This window comes from Mercenaria mercenaria, chromosome 2 (assembly GCF_021730395.1).
Source record: "Mercenaria mercenaria strain notata chromosome 2, MADL_Memer_1, whole genome shotgun sequence".
Taxonomy (NCBI): Eukaryota; Metazoa; Mollusca; class Bivalvia; order Venerida; family Veneridae; genus Mercenaria; species Mercenaria mercenaria.
In genome coordinates, this window is record NC_069362.1 from 72,493,598 (window position 1) to 72,512,451 (window position 18,854).

Genomic DNA, 18,854 nt, shown 5'->3' on the forward strand with positions numbered 1-18,854 from the left:
CTTTATCTCAGTTACTACTGAATGGATTTGATTCAAACTTAAAATAGATGTTCCACCTCATCACCCACATCATGTGCCCACATCATGTGACACAAGGTGCATAACTCTGACACAAAGTTTTCATGAATTATGTCCCCTTTTACTTAGAATTTAAGGTTAATTTTGTTGTATTTTCACTGTATCTCAGTTATTACTAAATGGATTTGATTCAAACTTAAAATAGTTGTTCCACCTCATCACCCAGATGATGTGACATAAGGTGCTTAACTCTGACAAATTTTTTATGAATTATGTCCCCTTTTACTTTAAATTTAAAGTTGATTTTGATGTATTTTCGCTATATCTCAATTATTACAAAATGGATTTGATTCAAACTTAAAATAGATGTTCCACCTCATCACCCACATCATGTGACACAAGGTGCATAACTCTGACACCAATTTTTCATGAATTATGCCCCTTTTTACTTAGAATTTAAGGATTATTTTGATGTATTTTCACTATATCTCAATTACTACTGAATGGATTTGATTCAACTTAAAATAGATGTTCCATCTCATCACCCACATCATGTGACACAAGGTGCATAACTCTGACACTATTTTTCTTGAATTATGTCCCCTTTTACCTAGAATTTAAGGTTAATTTTGATGTATTTTCACTATATCTCATTCTGATTGGCTTAGAGCCAAAGGGAAGTAACTTTTTTTTTAACCTTTGTACTGAGTTTCTTCCCCTTAAATTCCAGGAATTAGTCTATTTTTAGAAATCCTATTTTTAGATTTTCAATATTTTAGGTATTTTTCTAACTTTTTTATTATAAGTCCTATGTAAAAAGTAAAAACACTTTTCCGTGGTTACATGGGTCGTTAAGACACTTTTTTGTATTCACTTTTAGTGTATCTCTAATATTAGAGATTTAATATATTTACTAGTATTACTATACTAGTATTATACTAGTATTACTTATATATGGAAGCCCAGGATGAAGTACTCCAAAGTATTTTTAAGATTCCTTATGGTTGCCATTCTTCTGTGACAAGACCGTATGGTGGGGGTATGAGTCACTCCTGTGACAGTTCTAGTTATTTTATATCTTCAGTTTCTTGCAAGTACACCAAAGCCAGGTCGACCTCAGTTATCAAGGCGTCGACCCATGTCGCCAGTTGTGGAGACCTTGGTGGTGCCCTTGAGCTCACAAGACACAGCAAGCTCACAGGAACAAAACGGGGAAGATTTCAGCGAGAACCATGTAATAAAACAACAGAAAATGAACACAACACAGAAACATAAAAATGAAAATTTACTTAAAATACAAATGGATATCAAATCTCCAAGAAAGGGATCGCCACTAAAACTATTGCCTCAAAAACAATCCCCCCTTAAACGATCACCACAGAAGCAGACACCAGGTGGCCGTATTAATGAAAAGATTGCTTCTTTAAATAGAACAAGGCTGGAGAAAAAGAGGAAAAACTCTGAAATACACACTACATTGTCTGTAAATGACAAAGAAATTAGCCTAACTAAATCTAGATTAGCGAATAAATCTGTTTCTAAGCAGACAGATAATACACTGACAACAAGAAGTGGAACAAAAAAGCAGAAAGTGTCAGAGCCAGTCAGAGATATCCAACTAACTAGCTGGCAGGATCAGCAAGATTCACTCAGTGAGAGTGAAGGTACAGATGTTACGGACATGCTGCAGGCAGACAATACTGAGAGTGATAAAAGTGTAAAAGTGAGCGGTGGGACAAAATCTCGAGGAAATAGTCAGTCTGTGAATAAGAACAAAAATGCTCAAACTAGTACACCTGATGGTGCAAATAATTTCTCTAAAACACAGGAATCGGGACGAAATATTGGTAGAATAAAGCAGAGAAAGAATTTAACATCTGGCAAAGGTGATGAAACTGTTCAGGATAGTAACTCTGAAGATAGTTTGTCTAGTCACAGAAGGAAGTCAGCAGTTAACAGGAAGTTACAAACACTCAGCAGAACAAATGACACAGGTGATACGTCTGCTGCTGATGTATCTGCTGCTATAGGTAAATGTTCTAGAATATCCTATACAGGTGTTGAAATTTGTAGTAAATCAGGTTCTAGTATAATGCTCTCATGCAAAGTGGGCAGAAATTCATGTTAGAGGTGTACTGTTGTTCATGATAGAACCTCTAGTACCTTTAGTGGATATTTTTAGTGATTTTAATTTATACACTGAAAACAAAGTATAAGGGTTATTTAAGTGTCATTTTTTATGGTCTGTTGCAAAAAACTTGTGAAGCAAAGTACTTCTACAGTTTTAAAGGGATTCCATTGAAATTTGATACAGGTGATCACCATGAAATGTACTTGTGCATGATATATTTTTATTGTGTGGACAAAAGTTGGGTTGCTGGGGCACCCATACCCCTTAAATTTTACAAGAAGTTTGTGGAACGAAATCACTGGTTTAAGGGATTCCAATAAAACTTCATTCAAGTGAGCACTGAAGCATAGATAAGTGTCATTACTTTATATTGATGCACAAGAAAATTTGCAGTCATTTCATTAAGTTGTCATTCATTCTTATCAAGTAGTTTACTTAGCTGTTGCCGGATCTATTGGTAGGAAAATATAGATCAGCTGAAAGCACTTCTAGTGGCAGTTATTTCTGTACATGCCTACCAAACAAATTAAAGAAATAAATAACCAGTTTATCTTGGTACTACATTAATCAGTATAACAAGTGATTTTGGGTTGTCTTTACCTAAAGACAATAAACTGCACAAGTTTTCAGAAAAAAGCTAGTCTACTGTCTCAATATAGTGTCTGTACACTAATTAACAAATGATTGATACTGCACAAGTCTTTCAGCTCTGACAATAGACAGTAGGTATAGTCTGCCAGACTTGGACATCGGACTTTTAGTGTGTGGTCATATCAAGGTTACATTATGTATGTTTTCTGCTTTTAGATCAGACAATGATGGTATGGGAGACTGAAGGTCAGAAAAGAACTCGAAGTGACCTCATTGACCTTGATGTTGTATTGAACACTGTCACAGAGACTCTTGCAGCCAGAATGTATGTATAAGTTTCTGTGGCCAAGTGGTTAAGGTCGCTGACTTTGACCCTCATCATTGACAGCTTGGGTTGCAGAATTCTTCCTTGTGAAGAAGCCATCCAGTTGTAGTAAGGAGGGTCATTGGTTCTATCTAGATGCCCACCTGTGCCTGAAATAATGCTCTGAGGGGTACCCGGGGTGTTCTCCAACCATCTGAGGGGTACCCAGGGTGTTCTCCAACCATCTGAGGGGTACCTGGGTTGTTCTCCCACCATGAAAAGCTGGAAAGTCACCTTATGACCTAAAATTGTGTGTGACAAAGAAAAGTGTTTTGATAAATTTTTAAGTAGTTGAGGTAGCAAGGTCTAACTTGCAGTTATTTTAATCCTAAAGGTTCGATAAACATGCAGTCAGTGTTATAGAAACAGTCATTTTTTTGTTTTGTTAATTTTAAAATACAAGAAGTATCTTTCATTCAGTAGAACATTTTTGATACTTTGGCCTCATTTTGTAGATATGTATAATACTGTGTACAGAAAATGTTGCTGAACACAGGTTTGACTGTATCCTGATTTCAGTATGCATAATTATGTATTATTTGTTTGTAAACAGGGATGTATATGACACAGATGAGGAGCAGTCAGCAGTGCATGTACTAGAGAAGTACCTCACACAAGACATTACACACATGGTATGTGGTATACAATTGAATATTACTTCAATTTACCAGTAGTTGTGTTTGTTTCATTGCTTGTTATAATTAAGGACTGCACATGGTACTTAGGAAAATCCACCTATTTGTAACACTATTGCCAAATTAGCAATGACAGCTTGCTTGTATTTTCTTGGGATATTAAAAAAAACATTCTTTTAAGATTGAATAAAAGTAGCCCCACATAACAAATTATCGACAGGTACCAATTATCCACAAAATATAAGATTTGACTAGAATTATGCTGTATAGTAACAAACTGAAAGCGATTACCACTCCTTGACAAAACATCTGGTGTTGTTTCCAGATTCAGTACTGCAGACAATCGCAAAAAAAATATCACAGTATTTTGATGTGTTCGGTTTTGTGACAAAGAATAGAAAATGTAATCTGTTGGGTGTGTTGCCCCGAAGGTGGGCATATTAAAATCGCACTGTCCGTCCGTGTATGCGTGTGCGTCCATGTAAATTCTTGTCTGGGCTGTAACTCTGCCATCCATAAAGGAATTTTAAAATAACTTGGCATAAATGTTCACCATAATGAGACGACATGTGGTGCGCAAGACCCAGACACCAAGCTCCAAAGTTAAGGTCACACTTAGAGGTCAAATGTTAACAGGGTCTGTTTCACTCTGCCATCCATGAAGGGATTTTGAAATAACTTGGCATAAATGTTCCCTATAATGAGATGACGTTTTATGCGCAAGACCCAGACCCCTAGCTCCAAGGTCAAGGTCACACTTAGAAGTCAAACGTTAACATGGTCTGTTTCTTGTCTGGTCCATAACTCTGCTATTTATCAAGGAATGACACAAATGTTAACCATATTGAGAAGGTGTGTCATGCTTATGACCCGGATCTCTCGGGTCAAAGTCACAAAATGATTCATACCTAAACTATTCTGGCATATTTGGCGCATACAACTGTAGCATTCTTGGGCATGCTTCGGGGGCATTTGTCACTAATAGTGACAGCTCTTGTTTATTGATTGAACTATTTGTAACTGCTTGTTAGTGCTTAACAGCTTAAAACAGAACAATATCATCAGAAATACTATTATACTGACATTAGTTAGATGTCAGACATTTTCGATCCACTTCTGTCTTGTGCCTTTATTGTGACATAAATGAACTGCATTGACAGGGAATATATATATATTTATATAAAGAGTATGTTGTGAAAACTGTTGGTAGTTCCTTATGGCTATGTGAGTTTTCTTGAATTCTTGTGACTGTGATATCTGGCAATACTGAGTTGTATTTACCGAAGAAAGCTGTCTGCTAAATTGTGAGATAATACTTTATATCATTGCTATGAGTCTACCATCAAGTTATATTGAAAATAATCTTTAAATTTTGTTTTGTTTATACTGTTACTAGATAGAAGGAGTGCAAACAGTGATGGAGCTACAGTCCAAAATAAAGAAGGTATGCTGATATTTCTGAGCATTATATTAAGTGTTATGCAATGATGCATGTCCATCTATTCATCAGACAGAGAACGTCCATCCATAATTCCTTTCCAGAATCATATAACTGAAACCACTACATGGATCTTCAACTAACTACCCATGAATTACTAGGTCAAAGGTCAAGTAGATTGGTGTGTCTAAGAGGATTAAACTAGCTTTAATTTTTACCTGGTGACCTGCAGCACACAACCTAGGTTACTAGATCCAAGGGATACGGTGTTCAAGGTCATTATCACATTATACCTTCCCTGAATCAAAGTGGTGTCTGGGTGTATTAATCACCTTTAGATAGTTCTCATTGAATACAAATTCCAACATCCCTGTTCTTTAAGCAAAAGACAAAAGTTTAATACCTTTTCTCATGTGCTTTGCTTACTCAAATTGTGCTTTTAAAATCAATGCAGGCTGTTCTGTGTCACTAAAATTCCTACTTTCTTCCTACTTCAGTTTGGCTAAAAATTCTAGAAAAAATGAAAATATCAAAGGAAATTCCTGTTTTTCTTACATAAAATTGGAGTTTGTGAAGTACTTCATGCTAAATATGTTTTGATGTAGTTTTATAGATCTTACTCAGTGCAAGTACACTTTTATCCTGTTTATAGACAACTGACCAGTGGTTCTATGGGTTCATTCTTTCATTGGCTGTGAGTGGATGACAGAGGCATGTGTTTTGAAGGTCTATATTTAAGTAAAAATTCTCAATTTTAGCCCGAAAATATCTTAAGAAATTGAAACAAAGTCCTAATTTTAGCCATAATTTTTGTTTAAGATTACCATAAAATTTGTCCTAATTTTTTGTCAGAACATGTTGGACAGTCTGTCAATGAACATTGTTAAAAAATTATTTCACTACATGTAGATAAAAGATTTTAACATACATTGTATAAAGTTTGCCCTACTTTTCTTAACAAGAATACGTAACTTTGCTTTACTATTTAAAATATTTAGCACTTTTTTATGCTCTCCAAAGATCACAATATCTGTCTGTCTGACCATAATACAAATGTACAAAAGAGGTTTTAGTGAAAGTTGAGAGAATGAGAGGGAGTGTAGTGTACACATACCATAACTTTATTTGAATAGTTTCAAATTTTCTGCCTTTTTAGCTCACCTGAGCCAAAGGCTCATGGTGAGCTTTTGTGACCGCTCGATGTCCGTCGTGCGGTGTGCGGCCGTCAACAATTTGTAAAAAAATCTTCTTGAAAACCACTGGGCAGAATTACACCAAACTTAACATGAATGATCCTTGGTGGCCCCCTTTCAAAATTGTTCAAAGAATTTAATTCTATGCAGATCTCTGGTTGCCATGGCAACCGAAAGGAAAAACTTTAAAAATCTTCTTGTCCAAAATCACAGGGCCTAGGGCTTTGATATCTGATGTATAGCATCATCTAGTGGTCCTCTACCAAAATTGTTCAAATTATCCCCCTAGGGTCAAATATGGCCCGCTCGGGTGGTCACATGGTTTATAAAAACATATATAGGGAAAACTTTGAAAATCTTCTTGTACAAAACCACACGGCCTAGGGCTTTGATATTTGGTATGTAGCATCATCTAGTGGTCCTCTACCACGATTGTTCAAATTATCCCCCTAGGGTCAAATATGGCCCTGCCCCGGGGGTCCCAAGTTTTACATAGACTTGTATAGGAAAAAAAGTCTCTGAAACCACAACACTTAGACCTTTGATATTTGGTTTGAAGCATTGTCTTATGGTCCTCAACCAAAATTGTTCAAATTGTACCCCTGGGGTAAAAAGAGGCCCTGCCCTGGGGGTCCCAAGTTTTATATAGACTTACATAGGAATAAACTTTAAAAATCTTCTTGTCTGAAACCATACGACCTAGGCTTTTGATATTTGGTATGACGCATTGCTTAGTAGTTCTCTACCAAAATTATTCAAATTATCCCCCTAGGTTCAAATATGGCCCCGCCCCGGGGGTCACATGGTTTATATAGACTTATATAGGGAAAACTTTGAAAAACTTCTTGTACAAAACCACACGGCCTAGGGCTTTGATACTTGGTATGTAGCATCATTTAGTGGTTGTCTACCAAGATTGTTCAAATTAATCCCCTAGGGTCAAATATGGCCCTGCCCCGGGGGTCCCAAGTTTTACATAGACTTGTATAGGGAAAAAATGTCTCTGAAACCACAACACCTAGACCTTTGATATTTGGTTTGTAGCATTGTCTTATGGTCTTCAACCACAATAATTGAAATTGTACCCCTGGGGTGAAAAGAAGCCCTGCCCTGGGGGTCCCAAGTTTTATATAGACTTATATAAGAAAAAACTTTAAAAATCTTCTTGCATGAAACCGTGTCCTAGGCTTTTGATATTTGGTATGATGCATTGTCTAGAAGTCCTCTACCAAAATTGTTCAAATTATGCCCCTGGGATTAAAAGAGGCCCTGTCCTGAGGTCACTTAGTTATAATGTGACTTGTATAGAAAAAAATACTTAAAAAATCATCTGATCCTATTTCCAAGACTGTTTAATTATAATTACCTGATGACCCCAAGTAATATGATGTCACATGACTGTGACCTTAACCTGCTGACCTACTTTCCAGTTTTTTAAGATACAGCCTTGAAGTTTTGATGACATACACAGTTTTGCACACCAATCGTAAAACTGAATTTCATTGACCATGAATTTGACCTACTGACATTCTTAATATTTTATTATCAGTTTGACATTTGAAACATGTAGCTGATATTACTCAAGTGAGCGATCCAGGGTCATCATGACCCTCTTGTTATACCTATTTTTCCTTGTCCAGAGCACATTTTCTAAAGCTTGAAAGAGGTTTAAATGAAACTTGGAATACAAATCGATATCAGTGAGAAGTGCATAGTGAAGAATTGTAACTGTCGTGAATAGTTTTCAGTTATTTCCGTTTCTGTTTTTTAGCTCACCTGAGCACAAAGTGCTCATGGTGAGGTAATAAGATAACGCTGTGTCCGTTGTGCGTCCGTCCGTCAAGTCGTCAACAATTGTGTTTAAACGACATCTCCTCTAAACCACTGAATGGATTTTGAAGAAACTTGGCCATGATGTTCCTTGTGTGGTCCTCTACCAAATTTATTCAAACGGTTCCACTTGGTTGCACATAGGGGCTGCAAGAGCTAAAAATAGAAAAAAAATCAAACGACATCTCCTTCTAAACCGATGGTCCGATTTTGAAATAATTTCACACAAATGGTCCTTCTGCTACCCTCTACCAAGATTGTTCAGATTATCTCGATTCGTCAAAAAAAAACATGGCCGCCAGGAGGCGTGGTCACTTTTCCCTGTAATTATGTATATAGTGGAAACTTTAAAATTCTTTTTGTGTGAAACTGCTAGCCAGATTTTAAAATAGTTTTACACAAATGGTCTTTGTGTGACCCTTTCCCAATATTGTTCAAATTATTCCGATTCGTCAGGGGGCATGGTCACTTTTTCTATATGTATATAGTAGAAGCTTCTTGTATAAAACTTTGCCCAACTTTAAAATAATTTTACACAACTGGTCCTTGTGTGACCTTCTACAAATGGTGTTCAAAATTTTTTGATTCATTAAAAAGCATGACTGCCAGAGGGCGTGGTCACTTTTCATCAACAGATCTCCTCCAAAACCACTGAATGGATTTCGATGAAACTTTACACAAATGATCTCTGGGTAGCTCTCTTTTAAAGTTGTTCAAATGGTTCTGGTTCATTGAACATATGGGTCTTTTTGGTTAGAAATAGGTTTTCAGCTATCAGACTTGAAAAGTCTTTCTCACTAGAGCTTTGATATTTGGCATGTAATATATAGGGTATGACTCTCTACCATAATTGTCCAAATTATTGCCCTAAGGTAAAAAATGTCCATGCCCCTATGTGTGACATGTACTTACTGTAGGCTTATATATAAGAGACTTTGAAAATCTTCTTCTCTGAATCAGTAATAGGTAGAGTCTTGATATTTGGTGTGTGATATCAGAGTTGTACTGTCTACCATAATCGTTCAAATTATTGCCCTAAGTTAAAAAATGTGTGTGACATGTATATAATATACTTTTATTAGGCTAACCTAGAAGAAATCTAACTTTGTACTTGTACCAGTTTGTTACATAAACATGAAGTCTTGTACACAGGAGAGCACTTTAGGGTCAAAGACCCTCTTGTTACTTTATTTTCTTTGTTTCGCACATAACACCTCAAAGTACTGAAGAGATGGAATAAAAATCTGCAATGAGAGAAAATGCAGTGCACAAGTACCTGTATCTTGAATAATTTTTTAAGTATTTCCCTTTTTATGCCGCCGAAGGGAGGCATATTAGTTTTCAACTGTCCGTTCGTTAGTCACAATGTTAACTTTTTGTATGAAGGCACTTTACTCACAAACCACTGCACCCAGGACCTTCAAACTTCACATGCTGATAGTACTCATCGAGTACACGACCCCTACTGAGTTTGGGGTCACCAGGTCAAAGGTCAAGGTCACAGGGGCCAACGTTAACTTTTTACATGAAGGCACTTTACTCGCGAACCACTGCACCCAGGACCTTCAGACTTCACATGCTGATAGTACTCATCGAGTACACGACCCCTACTGACTTTGGGGTCACCAGGTCAAAGGTCAAGGTCACAGGGGCCAACGTTAACTTTTTGCATGAAGGCACTTTACTCGCGAACCACTGCACCCAGGACCTTCAAACTTCACATGCTGATAGTACTCATCGAGTACATGACCCCTACTGACTTTGGGGTCACCAAGTCAAGGTCACAGGGGCCAACATAAACTTTTTGCATGAAGGCACTTTACTCGCGAACCACTGCATTCAGGACCTTCAAACTTCACACATGCTGATAGTACTCATTAAGTACACGACCCCTACTGACTTTGGGGTCAAAGGTCAAGGTCACAGGGGCCAACATTAACGTTTTGCATGAAGGCACTTTACTCACAAACCACTGCACTCGGGACCTTCAAACTTCACGTGCTGATAGTACTCATCGAGTACACAACCCCTACTGACTTTGAGGTCACCAGGTCAAAGGTCAAGGTCACAGGGGCCAACGTTAACTTTTTGCCTGAAGGCACTTTACTTGCGAACCACTTCACCCAGGACCTTCAAACTTCACATGCTGATAGTACTTGCTGAATACACAACCCCTACTGACTTTGGGATCAAAGGTCAAGGTCACAGGGGCCAACGTTAACTTTTTGCATGAAGGCACTTAACTTGCGAACCACTTCACCCAGGACCTTCAAACTTCATATACTGATAGTACTCACGGAGTACACGACCCCTACTGACTTTGGGGTCAAAGGTCAAGGTCACAGGGTCCAGTGTTAACGTTTTGCATGAGGGCACTTTACTCGCAAACCACTACACCCAGGACCTTCAAACTTCACATGCTGACAGTACTTATTGAGTACACGACCCCTATTGACTCTGGGGTCGCCACGTCAAAGGACAAGGTCACCAGGTCAAAGGTCAAGGTGCTGCGGGGGGCATTTGTCACCATTAGTGACAGCTCTTGTTGTATGTATCATTTTAGGTTTTACAGTAATTTTGCAATTTATAAACGGAATGTGAAGAAACCTTGAGAATAAAAGATGGGAATTAGAGAAAGTGCGAAATGCAAAAGGCATAATCCTTGTATAAGGTTTTGCAGAACTATTTCATCTGTTCTATTTTGATTAGTAAAATTAAAGCTTCTGTTGAGTAATTTTTAAAACTTGCAGTCTGTATTAACCCTTAGTAAAGTACAAAGCTCAAGATTCATATCTCTGTCACAAGTAGCTATATCAGACATTACATATGATCACTTGTCAAAACTGTGTCAGTGAATATCATTTAAGTCCACAGATAGCAATGTTTTCTTGAGCATTTAGCTCCTTGTAGTGTAACTTGTGTTTTCTCTGTGAAAATGTTATGTACCAGATTATAAAAAAATTACTGAATATTTCAGTGTGGACAGAGTATAAAACAGAAACAGAAATCTCTGATGGCGTTACAGAAGGAAAGAATTGAGTATGTGTAATTTATATTTGAATACAGTGCTTATAATCTGGTTTTACCTGGAACAAGTTCTGAATACTGTAGACCACTTTGAGTTTGCAAGAAATTTATTTTGCACAAATGGCCAGTTTTAACCATTCCAGTTATTTTGCATTCTTGAATTTGAGCTACATTGAACTCACAAATTTTAAAAGTAGGATGTTTTTTCAAACAAAAACAACATTTATTCACCTGGAAAGCAATGTTACATTGCCTCTAGCCTCTAATATAAGTTTGTATACAAATAAATACTTAGTCATAATACATCAGATATGAGGGGAATTCAGAAAAAAATTAGACTAATACGCTTCCGTAGCAACTAAAACAGGTACGTGCAAGTTTTCTTCATAGACTTCTAGGGGGTTCCAATAGCCATGTCCATTGCAACTTTCAACACAATTGGTTTTGTAAGTGTTTTAACACACCACACTCGTATACACTGGTGTTGTTGTGCCCTCCTTCCAAGAGGAGTATATTGTTTTGCTGATTGTCAGTCAGTCGGTCGGTCTGTAGACCATTCCGTTTCTGAAAGTTGATACGGAGGTTGATCATAACCAGCAGATGACTCCTATTGATTGAGATCAGTAGCTCAAAGGTCAAGGTCACACTGACCCGGAACAGTTAAACGGTTTCCAGAAGATAACTTGAGAACGCTTAGGCCTAGGATTATGAAACTGAATAGGGATGTTGATCATGACCAGCAGATGACCCCTATTGATCTAAGATCAGTAGGTCAAAGGTCAAGGTCACAGTGACCCGAAACAGTTAAACGGTTTCCAGAAGATAACTTGAGAACGCTTTGGCCTAGGATCATGAAAGTTGATAGGGAAGTTGGTCATGACCAACAGATGACTCCTATTGATTTTGAGGTCAGTAGGTCATAGGACAAGGTCACATTGACCAGGAACAGTTTAGCCATTTTTAGCTCATCTGATTTTTTGAAAAAAAATGATGAGTTATTGTCATCACTTGAGCGGTTGTCGGCGTCGGCGTCTGCGTCGGCGTTGCCTGGTTAAGTTTTATGTTTAGGTCAGCTTTTCTCCTAAACTTTCAAAGCTATTGCTTTGAAACTTGGAATACTTGTTCACCATCATAAGCAGACCCTGTACATCAAGAAACATAATTCCATCTTGCTTTTTGCAAGAATTATTGCCCCTTTTGGACTTAGAAAATCAGTTTTCTTGGTTAAGTTTTATGTTTAGGTCAGCTTTTCTCCTAAACTATCAAAGCTATTGCTTTGAAACTTGGAATACTTGTTCACCATCATAAGCTGACCCTGTATAGCAAGAAACATAACTCCATCTTGATTTTTGTAAGATTTATGGCCCCTTTTGTACTTAGAAAATATCAGATTTCTTGGTTAAGTTTTATGTTTAGGTCAACTTTTCTCCTAAACTGTCAAAGCTATTGCTTTAATACTTGCAACACTTGTTCACCATCATAAGTTGACCCTGTACAGCAAGAAACATAACTCCATCCTGCTTTTTGCAAGATTTATGGCCCCTTTTGGACTTAGAAAATATCAGATTTCTTGGTTAAGTTTTATGTTTAGGTCAACTTTTTCTCTTAAACTATCAAAGCTATTGCTTTGAAACTTGCAACACATGTTCACCATCATAAGCTGACCCTGTACAGCAAGCAACATAACTCCATCCTGCTTTTTGCAATAATTATTGCCCCTTTTGGACTTAGAAAATCATTTTCTTGCTTGAGTATTATGTTTAAGTCCACTTTTCTCATAAACTATCAAACCTATTGCTTTAAAACTTGCAACAGTTTTTCACCATCATATGTGGACACTGAACATCAAGAAACATAACTCTATCCTGCTTTTTGCAAGAATGATGGCCCTTTTTAGACTTAGAAAATCATGGGTAGGACAATATTTCTATTACACAAAAAAAAATCAGATGAGCGTCAGCACCCGCAAGGCGGTGCTCTTGTTAGATGATAACTTGAGAACACTCGAGTCTAGGATCACGAAACTTAATAGGGAGGTTGATCATGATCAGCAGATGACCCCTATTTAATTTGAGATCAGTAGGTCAAAGGTCAAGGTCACAGTGACCCAGATCAGTAGAACTTTTTTTGCCAGATAACTAGAGAATGCTTTGGTCTAAGATCATATTTGATATGGAGTTCACTTATGACTGGTAAATGACCCATAATAATTGATTTGAGGTCAATACGTCAAACGTCCAGTGTGCATGAAAGGGGGCCATTTTGTGTTCTATGAGCTCTTGTTTTATCATAAGCATGGAGGTTCCAGGCTGACAGGAGGAAACACTTCCACATGTAAATAACAAAAAAAGGAACCATGTGCTTACTTCTGTAGATAAGTCCATCTGTGACATCATAGATATAATTTCATTTGAACATTCAGCAACTTTTCTTCGAATTTTTGGAAGCTTAAACAGCTAAATGTACCTCAGATGTAAAGCAACTAACCTGTACTGTTTGGCTTGGCAGAATGGACACCAAAACATTAGGTATCCTACCTGTCAATCCTACCCTAACAAATTACCTTATATGAAAGCAGTAGAAGTCACCTAAATCCTTGATGATTATGAGAAACTTTATTAAAATGAAAAACTTATGCAGGAAAGATAACACTGTTTGTGAAATAAGCAAGGCCTTTATGTTAACCAGCATCTTGATTTATCATGTTACAATGTATCAGAGTTCTGATGCAGGAAGGCATATGCTCGAGTTGTCAAATATCCAAGCATCCGAATAGTGATCAGTGGAGGGTCAGATGATAAGCAGCAAGAAGGCCTTACTTTTTTCATTCTAAGGGGCCTCCGTGGCCGAGTGGTTAAAGTCGCTGACTTCAAATCACTTGGCCCTCATCGATGTGGGTTCGAACCTCAGGGCATTGAATTCTTCATGTGAGGAAGCCATCCAGCTGGTTTACGGAAGGACGGTGGTTCTACCCAGGTGCCCGCTCGTGATGAAATGCATGGAAGGGCACCTGGGGTCTTCCTCCACCATCAAAGCTGGAAAGTCGCCATATGACTTATAATTGTGTCAGTGCGATGTTAAACCTAACAAAATAAATAAATTTTTCATTCTAACATGCTCATTGAAATACAGTGATAAAAATTATACTGACCTATTATTCATCTGAGATTAAATGAACTGGACATCATTATGTCTCCTCCCATAGGGGGAGACATTGTTTTTGCCCTGTCTGTCAGTCCGTCTGTCACACTTCATTTCTAAATCAGTAGCTAGAGAATCATTTGACATAGAACCTTCAAACTTAATAGGTTGATAGGGCTTACCCCTATTATTTTTGGGGTCATTTAATCGAAGTTCAAGGGAATAGGGGTCTGAACATAGAAACTGTTTCCTATCAATAGTTTTGGATCCACTTGACCTAGAATGTTGAAACTTCATAGGATGATTGGACATGTAGTGTAGATAACCTCTATTGATTTTGGGAGTCACTCGATCAAAGGTCAAGATCACAGGGGCAAGAATCCGTCACACTTCATTTCCAATCAATAGCTGGAGAACCATTTGACCTAGAACATTCAAACTTCATAGGGCTTATGAAGTAGATGACCCCTTTTGTTTTGGGGGTCACTTGATCAAAGGCAAGGTCGCAGGGACCAGAACATGGAAAACTGTTTCCAATCAATAACTTAACAACTATTTAACCCAGAACCTTCAAACTTAATAGGGTGATAGGACTTACAGAGTAGATGACCCCTATTGTTTTTAGGATAACTCGATCAAAGATCAAGGTCACAGGGGCCAGAACATGGAAAACCGTTTCCAATCCATAACTTGAGAACAACTTGACCCAGAGCGTTGAAACTTCACGGGATGATTGGACATGCCTAGTAGATGACCCCTATTGATGTTGGGGCCATTCTTCAGAGATCAAGGTCACGGGCCAGGACATGGAAAACCCTTTTCCGTCCATAACTTGAAAACCGTATTACCAAGAACATTGAAACTTCACAGGATGATTGGGCATGCCAAGTAGATGATCCCTATTGCATTTCAGTCGCTAAGCCAACCATCAGTGTCTCTTTGACTTTTGCTCCTGTCCCGTATTGACTTCTTGCCAGTTATTACTCTGCTTTTAGGGGAAACATGTGCTTTTCTACAAAAACATCTTCTAGTTTGGCAATTGATCTCATGTTGTTGTTTTTTGTCACAAAATGTACATTGCTTAGCTTCCTTCTTTGTGAAACTGACAAACAAATCAAACCATGTTAGAATATTGAGTTGATATGTTTTAGAGTTTTTCCAACAAACATATTTGTAAAATATACAATAAAGCATCATGTTGTTGTATTTACTTTATGATAATCTTAATGTTATTACACAAAAAAGTTCAAAACATTTTGCTTTTAGAATGGGACTTGCTCTTTCATATGATATATATGCTTATTTCAGGATGGAAGAAAAATGTCAGCCATTGAAGAAAGCTCAAGAAGATAATGAGAATTTGACTGCCATTAACCAGTTCTTGAAGGATCTTGGTAAAATCATTGACAAATGTTAGATGCAGCAGTGAGAAAATTGACTTCCATTAACCAATTCTTGAAGGATCTTGGCAAAATGATTGACAGATGTTAGATGCAGCAGTGAGAATTTGATTGCCATTAACCAATTCTTGAAGGATCTTGGAAAAATCAGTGACAAATGTTAGATATAGCAGAGAAAATTTGACTTCCATCAGTCAGTTATTGAGAAATCTTGGCAATATCATTAACAAATGTTTGATTAATAATCATGGCAATATCATTGACAAGTGTTAGATTAAGAAAGTTGGCAAGACCATTGTCAAATGTTAGAGAAGTGAGAATTGGACTGCCTTTAGCCAGTTGTTGAAGTATCTTAGTAAAATCAATGACAAGTTATAGAACAGTTAGTATTGGACTGCCTTTAGCCAGTTTATAAAGTAGCTTAGTAAAATTAATGACAAGTTATAGAACAGTGAGTATTGGACTGCTTTTAGGCAGTTGTTAAAGTATCTTAGTAAAATCAATGACAAGTTTTAGGACAGTTATTACTGGACTGCCTTTAGCCAGTTGTTGAAGTATCCTAGTAAAATCAATGGCAAGTTATAGAACAGTTAGTATTGGACTGCCTTTTAGCCAGTTGTTGAAGTATCTTAGTAAAATCAATGACAAGTTATAGGGCAGTGAGTATTGGACTGCTTTTAGCCAGTTGTTGAAGTATCCTAGTAAAATCAATGACAAGTTATAGGGCATTGAGTATTGGACTGCTTTTAGCCAGTTGTTGAAGTATCCTAGTAAAATCAATGACAAGTTATAGGGCAGTGAGTATTGGACTGCTTTTAGCCAGTTGTTGAAGTATCCTAGTAAAATCAATGACAAGTTATATGGCAGTGAGTATTGGACTGCCTTTAGCCAGTTGTTGAAGTATCCTAGTAAAATCAATGACAAGTTATAGAACAGTTAGTATTAGACTGCCTTTAGCCAGTTGTTGAAGTTTCCTAGTAAAATCAATGACAAGTTATAGAACAGTTAGTACTGGTCTGCCTTTAGCCGGTTGTTAAAGTATCCTAGTAAAATCAATGACAAGTTATAGAACAGTTAGTATTGGACTGCCTTTTAGCCAGTTGTTGAAATATCTTAGTAGAATTAATGACAATTTATAGGGCAGTTAGTATTGGACTGCCTTTAGCCAGTTCTTGAAGGAATTTGGCAATGGCATTGAGGAGCATTCAATGTAGCAGTGAGAATTTAACAGTCGTATAATGACTTCTTGAAGGATTTTGGCAAGATCATCAACAACCATGTCAGGAATAAATAAATCTCTCTGAAAAATTAATGGCAGTGACTTTTAGCTTAATCTGAATTAGAACAGCAGTATGTTAGTTGTCTTTCACTGCAACTTGCATGTTCAGGAAATGTTTGAATCCCCATCCAAGAGATTCTTGGAAATACATCCAGTGTTTTCTGTTTTGCTGCTTTGTTTTGATATTATTTTGTTAAACTCATGTAAGATGCAACTTCCTTATTATTATGTACCTGGAGATTAAGCAGTGTAGAACAAAAACTTATTTGTCATTTTATCTGTATTTAGTTCACTACAAATCAGTTTTTAGCTCACCTGTCACATAGTGACAAGGTGAGCTTTTGTGATCACCCTTCGTCCGTTGTCAGTCCATGCGTGCGTCCGTCAACAATTTCTTGTCTGCATGATAGTGATTTCATTTATGATTTTATTTTAACCAAACTTGCACACAACTTGTATCACCATAACATCTTGGTTCCTTTCTTGAACTGGCCAGATCCCATTATGGGTTCCAGAATTATGGCCCCTGAAAGAGCCAAAATTAGCCATTTTGACCTTGTCTGCACAATAGCAGCTTTATTTATAATTTGATTTTTACCAAACTTGCACACAACTTGTATCACCATAAGATCTTGGTTCCTTTCTTGAACTGGTCAGATTCCGTTATAGGTTCCAGAGTTGTGGCCCCTGAAAGGGCCAGAATTAGCTATTTTGACCTTGTCTGCACAATAGCAGCTTCATTTATGATTTTATTTCAACCAAACTTGCACACAACTTGTATCACCATAAGATCTTGGTACCTTGCTTGAACTGGCCAGATTCCATTATGGGTTCCAGAGTGATGGCCCCTGAATGGGCCAGAATTAGCTATTTTGACCTTGTCTGCACAATAGCAGCTTCATTTATGATTTGATTTTAACCAAACTTGCACACAACTTGTATCACCACAAGATCTTGGTTCCTTTCTTGAACCTGCCAGATCCCGTAATGGATTCCAGAGTTATGGCCCCTGATATGGCCAGAATTAGCTATTTTGACCTTGTCTGCACAATGGCAGCTTCATTTATGATTTGAATTTAATCAAACTTGCATAAAACTTGTGTCACCATAAGATCTTGGTTCCTTTCTTGAACCGGCCAGATCCCATAATGGATTCCAGAGTAATGGCCCCTGATAGGGCCAAAATTAGCTATTTTGACCTTGTCTGCACAATGGCAGCTTCATTTATGATTTGAATTTAATCAAACTTGCATAAAACTTGTGTCACAATAAGATCTTGGTTCCTTTCTTGAACCGGCCAGATCCCATAATCGGTTCCAGAGTTATGGCCCCTGAAAGGGCCAAAATTAGCTATTTTGACCTTGTCTGCACAATGGCAGCTTCATTTATGGTTTGATTTAAACCAAACTTGCACACAACTTGTATCGCCATAAGATCTCGATTCCTTTTTATACGCCCAAAGGGACGTATTATGTTATCGCCACGGTGTCCGTCTGTCTGTCTGTCTGTTGGTTAGCAAATTCCCTTCCGCTCTTAACTCTTGAACCCCTTGAAGGATTTCAAAGAAACCTGACACAAATGTTCACCTCATCGAAACGATGTGCAGAGTGCATGTTTCAGATGGCTCACTTCAAGATCATATCTGTACCTTGTAAGAATTTTTTTTTCTTTTTTCTTTTTGGTTAAATTTCTTTCTTTGTTGTTCCTGTCCTTTGGACTTAGATATTTTTCTGAGGACTTAGATTTATTTTTAATTTCTTCCCTTTGTTGTTCCTGTCCTTTGGGCTTCATCAGTCAAAATTTTGCT

At 37.4% G+C, this 18,854-nt stretch overlaps 1 protein-coding gene across 2 annotated transcripts in view; it reads left to right on the forward strand.

Annotated features, from left to right (window-relative positions):
* LOC123564298 (dentin sialophosphoprotein-like) overlaps positions 1-17,324 on the forward strand; it is a 41,269-nt gene extending 23,945 nt beyond the window's left edge. For both annotated transcript variants that reach the window (XM_053536929.1, XM_045357775.2), the window contains exons 6-11: positions 1,103-2,048; positions 2,957-3,065; positions 3,658-3,736; positions 5,136-5,183; positions 11,178-11,239; positions 15,677-17,324. In XM_053536929.1, coding sequence (XP_053392904.1) covers positions 1,103-2,048; positions 2,957-3,065; positions 3,658-3,736; positions 5,136-5,183; positions 11,178-11,239; positions 15,677-15,785 — 1,353 coding nt within the window. In that variant the 3' untranslated portion in view covers positions 15,786-17,324. The remainder of the gene's footprint in view (positions 1-1,102; positions 2,049-2,956; positions 3,066-3,657; positions 3,737-5,135; positions 5,184-11,177; positions 11,240-15,676) is intronic.
* The last annotated feature ends 1,530 nt before the right edge of the window (positions 17,325-18,854 follow it).